The sequence below is a fragment of the Abrus precatorius genome, unplaced genomic scaffold (genome assembly GCF_003935025.1).
Source record: "Abrus precatorius isolate BTA unplaced genomic scaffold, Abrus_2018 Scaffold4, whole genome shotgun sequence".
In the NCBI taxonomy this organism is placed as follows: Eukaryota; Viridiplantae; Streptophyta; class Magnoliopsida; order Fabales; family Fabaceae; genus Abrus; species Abrus precatorius.
In genome coordinates, this window is record NW_020874384.1 from 1560075 (window position 1) to 1568960 (window position 8886).

An 8886-nucleotide genomic window follows, 5' to 3' on the forward strand; every position below is an offset into this window, starting at 1 on the left:
TCTCTCGTTTTCTCTTGAAAGTGAATGTATCTTGGGCTTTGTTCTTTTTTCGGACAGATGAACGAATAAACAAATCAAGAAACAATTGCATCAGGCCCAAATATTATTGGACTGAAAATATGGGTTAGTGAATGTAAGTCAGGAAAATATGATCCTCCCAAAAGGACCCCAAAAATGAAAACAACCTCCCAAAACAGTCAGATTTTATATTGAAAAAATGTTAACATCAGTTGTAAAGGTTGAGTTTAAGAAATTGATAATAATAAATTTTATTAAAAAATTATTTTATTATAGTTTTATAACTTTAATTCGAACAATACATTTTTTCTTAATAAAAACTTACCAATTTTAAATGCTTAAACTCAGTTTGAGGATTGAAGTTAACACAATTGTGAAAAATAAATAAATGAAAAAAAAAACTCGTTATGTAAAAGAGAAAACACAAATGATATTATTAGGTTTTATTTCAATTTACTTTTCTTCTCTTTTTTAACTACAGTTAATTATTAGGCATTTCTGACATGATTGTATAGAATTTCCCTCCCATGATCCACATGTTCGTGCCATAGTTATTCACTTTTTATAAGGAAAATTCTGCAATGTGCAGCATATGCATTGACTGCAAAAGAAAGAGAGAGAGAGAGAGAGAGAGAGAGAGAGAGAGAGAGGAAGGATATCGTAAATTTGGATATGTTTGTTCATTATTATTTTGTTACGGGCAAAGGAAAGAGATTATGATGGTGAAAGAGTGTTGCAAACATGGAAGAGAGGCGTTGAGCAACAGGAAAAGAGCCACATGTGGCTCCAAATAATGCAGAAACGGGCAAGTTTATGTGGGACAATGAGAGAATAGGAAGACGAATTAATGAGATTAAGAATGTGTTTGGTTTTTTAACATGAATTCTTAAACAAACAAACGACAAAGTAATAACTAGTTGCTTTCTAACAAATCACGTTAGGCTTTTTTTTAAAAATAAAAATTAAACACACAATAAGTTGTCAATGGAGGATGTAGTTATGTGATCTTATTAAAAGAAAAATAAAATTTAACGATGCTGATTATATATTATGTATAATAAAAAGCTGATCCTAGTATTGCCCTGAGTTTTTATCCTATGATTACCAATATGTAGAATTATGAAAGTTCAATGTTGTTTTCCATAGTCATATCAAAGATGATGTAGACCTCGCTTTTCCTGAGAAAAATTTCATAAGAATCATTGTGTTAATGTGCTGTGAATAATTGGGCTCGAGACGTCTGCAGCTATGACTTCTTTGGTCATATCTTTTGGGTTTGAAAGTAAACCGGTATCCACTAGTTATTAAGATATTTTCCTTGCTATTATTATAAACTATGGTTCAGATCGTTGTCTGTCTATATCTTGTTTAATTAACTACTTTTTCCCTTTATGTATAGTAACGTTTTACGTGTATTCCATGTGCCAAGGACTTAATTATGCATATCTCAGACACTGTTAACTGTTAATATGTGTCTGCCAACTGTTGACATTGAGTCCCACAACATTAACAATTAGGTGAGAATAAGCAGTTTTTCCACCAAATGGTTGATGACATTAAATTAATAATGTGTAATACAGATGTCCCTGTAACTAAGCCTTCATTATTTTCAACACAAAACAACCACTTAATTCTCCGTTCATATGTCAAGAACAAGATGAATCATATGGTGCGCAAAGAGTTGGTATGCAGCGTGCTGGTATTATTATCTTAGTATTATTTTGGAACGCAATTGAATTATTTAAGCAAGAGCAGTTTTGGATCTCGTTCGTAATAATAATGTCTGGCTTTGAACCATCATCTTTTCTTCATCGTATAATTAATGCTTAAATCTCATATTATCTGTCGTTTTCTTTATTATCTTCTCTCTTTTTTTCCTATGTTTTCTTATTCCCTTTGGTTTTGTTTTCCATAATGCCAACAACTTTAATCTCAAGCGCGGCCTCGAAAGGGGAATATTTCCCCCCTCTCTATCTTTAATAATAATTAAGATAATTTCACTTTGCAACTAAAAGTGCAAATTTGGTTCCACATCATACGTTCTAGTGTCTTATGCATCACAAGAAGTTTACATGATATATGTTCATGCAAGGGTGATAATCACGCAAACAGAGATGACATAAACCAGTTTAATTTTAAGAGTTTTGAACTGAAGTCCTTCTCATTCAGTCTTTTGCGAGTTTATAGGCAAAGTCACGTTAATGTATGTTTAATATTTAATATCCTGTTATATATGTACATTATGCCATTCTCACAAGCAAATAGCTGTTTTTTCTTTGTGTTTTGTAATGAAATATATGTAATTACTTACAAACTTGAAATTTTAACATGAATGACAGAATTTGTCGTTTTTTTTATTAAATTAATTTTAAAAAAGTGCACTTTCTTTGTTTTCTTTTTCCTTTCTCCTCCCACTCTTCTAGCTGCCAACTAGCCCCTCTCTCCACTCTTTTTCCTCTCTCTTGTTCTTTTCTCTCTTTTAAGTAATTTTTTTTTATTTAAGCAAATTTTACAAATATAAGTAAAATTTCCTTTTTATATATTTTATTTAAATAAATTTAAATTTACTTAAATGTACTATAAGTTCCAATTCATGCTAAAAGGGCAGAAAATATGGATCCCAAAATGAAAGCCAGCTACATCTTGCAGTGGCCGAAGCCAACGTCAAAGATAAAAGAAGAGAATAATCCAATAAAACGCGAATACTGGCAATGATGAAATTATTATCAAAATAAAGAAAACGAAAGAAAGAGTTAAAGGCGATCATAATTGATCTCAATAAGGACAACAGAAAACGACAAAGCCTCTTCTAGCCCAGCTCGAGCCCAATCTAACGGCCCAGATACGAGACAGAGAGAGAGAGAGAGAGAGAGGACTTAAGTGGGTCCCACGTGGCCCACCACTCACTCCCTTCGGCAGACGGGCCCACGAGTTTAATCAAAACTTCTTCTCAAAAGAGAATCAAAGGCAAAGCCTATAAAATAAGGCTTCACGTGGGGCCTAGAAACACACTCTCTCTCTTTAGTCTCCGCGCCTGTCACATTGTGATAGCATCACCGTCCGATTATTTTACCCATAGCTTCTAGCCCTTGGATTGAGGAAAACAATGGGCCCCTCCTTTTCCTCTTACACATGTTAAATAGAGTTAATTTTTGCATGTGAGCATCACAGAGAAATGTTAAATTAAACTAAATTAAGAGGAACTTTTATAATTTTAATTAATAATTATAAATATATTAAAAAGTGTCTCACTTACGTTTCCCCTAAACTAAACAAAACAATAAAGTTAAGAGGCTTAACCTTTTTATATTTACCACTTTTCATAACATAGCATCCCATAAGAGGTTTCAGTTTAACCTTTGTCAGTGTCTCAAACAGCTACTAGGAGTGGTAGTAGCAGTGGCACACACTCATTCACACATAAAAACAAATCACCTCATTTCAACTCCTTCTCTCTCTCTCTCTCTCTATAAGTGTGTACGCGTCTTTGAGCTAGGTGTCTTGTTTCAGGTGATATTCTCTGAACTGAGGAAGAAAAGGGAGGTCTTTGGTATATCCACGACATTATTATCTTCTTTATCTCTTCCATTATTATCTTTGTTGCCAAATGCAATGTTCTTTTGCAACACCGACACTACTTGCTTCACCTCCAAGCTTGACCACTTTCTCTGCACTCTTCACCTTCGTTGCCCCTCAGGTATGTTTTCCCACCTTCAAATTTGGTTTCAGCTAATTTCACCTTTGTGTTGTTGCGGGGCATAATTTACACTACTTTCTGGTAAATGTTTGGTAACTGGGACTGAGAAAATTAGGCAAAAAAAGATTTTTTTAAGTTGTGAAAGCCTTGGCATGTGCAATCTTATCTTTTTTTCCCTTTCAAGGTGGAGACTTGTTCTGCAATTTGATTCTGAAGTTCTACTGTGATGCCTGCAACTAAGAGTTTTTTAATAGCTGGGGATGTTTGTCTCTTCCGTTAGTTTTGTGACACCTTGATTTCAGATTAAGACGGGTCCATGTGACTTATCTTTTACATTTTCAAAATGGGTTTGCGTCATTTTGCATGGACCACTTCCTCTTGGTTGTGGCTTGTGTTTTAGCTTTTAGTCTATTTTCCATACATAACTCTTTGCCTTCGTGCACAACTTCTATAGTTTTTCTCATCTTGAGACTATGTTATGTCACCTCAGTCACGTGTTTTAATATTAAAATCAATTGAAAGAAGAAAGACCATGCATTGATGAAAATAGCTTTACTTCAGCCCCACAGCCTTTGCCCCTTAATATCTCTGTCTGCACAGAGATGAGAGGTAAGGGAAGAGGGAGCATTTGTCCACTTGTCCGGAGAGGATCTTTCTTAGGGCCTTATTCTGCTTTGTTTAGCATAAGTTTTTCTGTCTTATGAACTCTTAGCATGGTTTTTGCTTTTCAAGTCTTTGATCTAGTTTAGTACCGTATAAATCTGATTGTGCTGTAGTTATGATACTTAGTACTTACTGATTTTGTATTTGGTTTACGTAAGACTCCGCTGAATGTTTTTCTCTTTCGCAAAAAGCAATAATTCATTTAACTTGGTTTTGGAATTGGAAGTTTGATGTTTTAATATAATCCAATTGTGCAGAAGAAAAGCAAGCAACAGTATTTTTCAGGCTGCAATCTCTCTCAAAGATAAGAAGGTGGTGGATTGGTCCAATGGCTGGAGCTCAGAAAATTGATGATAGTTGTCAAATCTGAAATAATTTTCAGCGAACTATCTGTCAGCATGAGTAGGAAGCTTTATGACCAGTTAAAGTCAGAGAAGTTTTCTTTGTCATATGCTGATCATTCTCGTGAAATTAAAAGAAGTGAGGAAGACAGCACTTTAAAATCTTATCGGAATCAGCACAAGCATGGGAATTATGGCAGAGAAAATGAAGAAGATGAGTTGGTTAAGTACATGTCAAAGTTGCCATGTTATTTGGAGAGGGGGAAACCAAATCGTGAGAAAGTTTTAAATGTGGGGGTTCTTGATTGGGGGCGTCTAGAACAATGGCAATACTGTCATAAACATGTGTCACATAAAAGTGGCAGGAATTCTACATCATCTTCTGTTTCGACAGATGAGTTACCTGGTAATGCTAGCAGAGGTCGTAGTTGTTATCCTTCTGATCAAAGAATATTCCATACATCACTGCAATCTCATTTGATGGCATCTCCAATGCAAGGCCACTCCCAAGCCTTCAAATCCTCGAGAGAGAGTGTTGCCAATTGTCAGAATTTCAGAGGTAGCCATGGTAATATTGACACACAGAGCAAATATGTTAGACCAGACGATCATCTTTCCCCTAAGCAGCCTAAGAGTAAACTGAAAAGAAGTGACAGGAAATACTTGGACCCATATGTTGATAAGGAAAGTGGCATCTTTCCAAATGATCAAATGCATGGGACTGCATCATGTGCTAGGCTGGGAATTTTCACTCAAAATGGTGCATTGGGAAAAAGAGTGGAGACTTTGAAAGAACCAAATATTGGTTCTGTTGTGCACGTAACACCCAGGAAAAGCAAGCCAGATGTTTATTTTCCTAGAGACCACCCTCGGAATACTCATTGTGGAGTTCCTCATACCCCTACTCTTAAAGACCACCCTCGAAATAGTCATTGTGGAGTTCCTCCTTCCCGAACATCTTTAGTTCAGACAGCAGAAAATTATAGTCGAATGAGTTTTACAGAAAAGCCTAAGGAACTATGTCCTAGAGACATCCATTATGATATTTCACACTCCTCTCTTCCTCTAGATGAACTCAGCTGTGATCATTCTCAGCGTAAAGAGTCAGGGTGCAGTTCTATGGATCTGGAAAGCATCAAACTTCCTGCTTCTACTTTTTCATCACCCATGTCTACTTTATCATCACCTCTATCAGTCAAAATGGGAGTAAGCCCATCCAGATGTAGAAAAGATGAGGAAAGGAAACAAGCCATTGCCAAAAATTCATCTGCAAATGGCCCACTCCTTGTATTAGACCAGAAAGTAACATCTGAAAAGTCAAGAAGCTCTTCACCTTTTCATCGATTAAGCTTCAGCATTGGCTATTCAAGCAAAGGCTCTTCTAGTAAAGAGGTTGAGCATTTGCCTCATCAGAATTCTGTAGCAGCACTTAAATCTAGTTCAGAAAATGTGAGAGGTTATGCTTACTCAAGCAATGATAAACTGAGTGACACAGGCAGAAGCAGATCAAGCCCGTTAAGGAGGTTACTGGATCCATTGCTGAAATCAAAGACAGCAAAGAGTCGTCACTCCTTGGAGTTATCTCAAAAGGATTCAGTGCTACTGAAGGATTATAGGCCAGCCAATGGGAAATTATCAACTCTACAGCCAGACAAAGAAGTGGACAAGGGACATAGGGTTGGTTGCAGCCAAGTTAACACCATTGATTCATTAAAGGAAAAGAAGTGCGTCCCATCAATGACTCAAGCTCTGCTGAGAATTGCTGTGAGGAATGGCATGCCCTTTTTCACATTTGCTGTTGACCACACTGATAGCAACATTCTTGCAGCCACAGTGAAGAACTTAGGTGCCTTGGAAAAAGATGAATGCAACTGTATCTATACTTTTTTCACCTTCAAAGAGGTTAAGAAGAAGAATGGAAGTTGGATGAATCAAGCAGGCAGGAGCAGAAGCAAAGGTCCTGATTACATTCCCCATGTTGTTGCCCAAATGAAGGTTTCTGATTCACACAACTACGATTTAACCAGCCGGAACTGCATGGACTCCTCTACTGTGAAAGAGTTTGTTTTGTTTTCCCTAAAGCTAGAGCAGGATGATGCTCAAAGGAATGACTATCAACTGAACGATGAACTTGCTGCTATTGTTGTCAAAATTCCTAAAGCTATTAATTTCATCAATGATCAGCATCAGAGCAGTTGCCAAAGTGATGGTCAAGACCATCTCCAAGCAACTGTTGTTCTCCCAGGTGGGATTCATAGTCTTCCAAGTAAAGGTGGACCATCGTCGCTGATCCAGCGCTGGAAATCAGGTGGATCATGTGACTGCGGTGGTTGGGATTTAGCTTGCAAACTGAAAATTCTTGCAAGTGAAAATCAAGCCTGTAGAAAACCAAAATCATCCAAAGCTTATTTTGTGGATCAACTTGATCTTTTTGTCCAGGTAACCTTCGTTAGTTAAAATTATTTTGCATGCATTATTATTGATTGATTAGTAATGTTCTCCATTTATCTCTTTCCTTGCTAATTATAGGGGAATGAACAAGAGCTGCCACCAGCATTCACTTTTACGCACTTTAAGCATGGAATATACTCAATAGCCTTTGATTCTTCACTCTCACTATTGCAAGCATTCTCCATTTGCATAGCGTTAGTAGAGAGCAAGATGTCTTATGAGCTTTCTGGATCAAGAAACTCCATTGAAGGAAAAAACACAAGGGAAACACTATTGGTTCAAAGTGAGGATCTAAAGGCTTTTGGTAAATTGGAGGATATTCCAGCCAGTTATGTTTCTTATCCACCTCTCTCTCCTGTAGGTAGGGCCTGAAATGAACATGTAATGGGGACTTGTCACAGGGATTAGCAACTGTTACTCATATCAGATGCATATTGGTAAGTCCCTTATAAATTCACCACACAATCATCATGGCAACCTGGAGTATAAGATTGGAGTAGGATCTTAGTACATTTTTGCGTTTTTAAATTTTTGTTTTTTCAACAAAAGTTAGTATTCGTATTCAAAATGTACCATGTGATAAACCCTCATTCTCAAATATCTATTAATTGAAGTGTGAATAGTAAGAGTCAGTTGTATTTTGTTTTCTGGTCAAGCTTAGAGAGTTGTCTTGACACTTGTTTGAGCATTGTATAAAAACATGCATTTAGACTGGACAATTAAATTCCACCTGCATGGACATCGGATACAATTGCACAAAGAAATCCTCAAGATTTAATAATGGGATCACTATGGTTAATTGTCAACAGAACCCGCAAAAGAATAAAAGCTGAAGATAGCTGTATTGCTACATATATTTCTCATTAACAAGGGCGATAAGATTTATTTGGATCATAATTGAAACTAGCGTAGTTATGAATGGATATTTTGTATTGTTTATATATGATTAATTCATATAACGTTACTTTGTAATATACATTAAAATAATATTGAATTGATAAAAAGATTCATCAAATAGTAAATCTTTTAGTAAATATTTAAAAAGATAAGTACCAAAAAAATATTATCTTTAATATCAAAGCTATTATATAAAATCATAAAATGCATGTCTGAAACAGATATATACATATATAAAAATGTGTGAGGATTTTTTTTTCTTCATAATTTCGGCCTTTTTATCTTTTAATATTCATCCATAAAGATGTTAGCCCAGAAAATTCAGAAATTTAAAACTGGCGAAAGAATGACACTTGAAAAAAAATGCCCTTATTTATATTTCCCTTTTGTACTGTTTTTGTTCATGAAATGCGAAGCAGGGGCAGCATGAATATTTTACTTTCAACTAGCAACCTCTTTCTTTTTTTAAACAAATATTCATAAATTAAAGAAGCCTTAAAACATTTGAAAAAAAAGTAATTCTAAATATGAAGATAAAAAATAGACAATGAAACCTAATCCTAATTTACTTGCCTTGGTGATCATGAAATTGTACGGACATATATGTGTACTTTAGCCACTCTCTTATAGCATTTCTAGGAATCTAGAAAAACGAAGAACTTGGATAATAGGGATTTTAGGAATTGGAATGGAACCCAAAACATTTTATGAATTTGGTTTAAATTACAAAAGAATGATAGTGCAGAAAGTTTTGTTATTTCCTGCCTTAAATTCTGTTGTGAACATCTATATATAGGGTATCCACACAACAGAATTTAT

General features: G+C 35.4%; 1 protein-coding gene across 3 annotated transcripts; it reads left to right on the forward strand.

Annotated features, from left to right (window-relative positions):
- Nucleotides 1-3355: 3355 nt before the first annotated feature.
- LOC113864824 lies at nucleotides 3356-7945 on the forward strand. Of its 3 annotated transcripts, XM_027498975.1 has the most exons (4): nucleotides 3472-3715; nucleotides 4636-7158; nucleotides 7249-7453; nucleotides 7532-7885. In XM_027498975.1, the coding sequence occupies exons 2-4, from the start codon at nucleotides 4729-4731 to the stop codon at nucleotides 7540-7542; spliced, it is 2646 nt and encodes an 881-aa protein (XP_027354776.1). In that variant the 5' UTR covers nucleotides 3472-3715; nucleotides 4636-4728; the 3' UTR covers nucleotides 7543-7885. The 3 variants fall into 3 exon arrangements, with proteins under 3 accessions (XP_027354775.1, XP_027354776.1, XP_027354774.1); XM_027498974.1 differs by having other exon boundaries at nucleotides 3356-3715; nucleotides 7249-7945; XM_027498973.1 differs by lacking the exon at nucleotides 3472-3715 and having other exon boundaries at nucleotides 4392-7158; nucleotides 7249-7884.
- Nucleotides 7946-8886: the final 941 nt, after the last annotated feature.

Bases quoted from the DNA above. Each gene is read 5' to 3' on its own strand.
- LOC113864824 (XM_027498974.1), top strand. From the start codon at position 4,729: ATGATAGTTGTCAAATCTGAAATAATTTTCAGCGAACTATCTGTCAGC. The intron at 7,159-7,248 runs GTAACCTTCGTT...TGCTAATTATAG, and splicing joins AACTTGATCTTTTTGTCCAG to GGGAATGAACAAGAGCTGCC.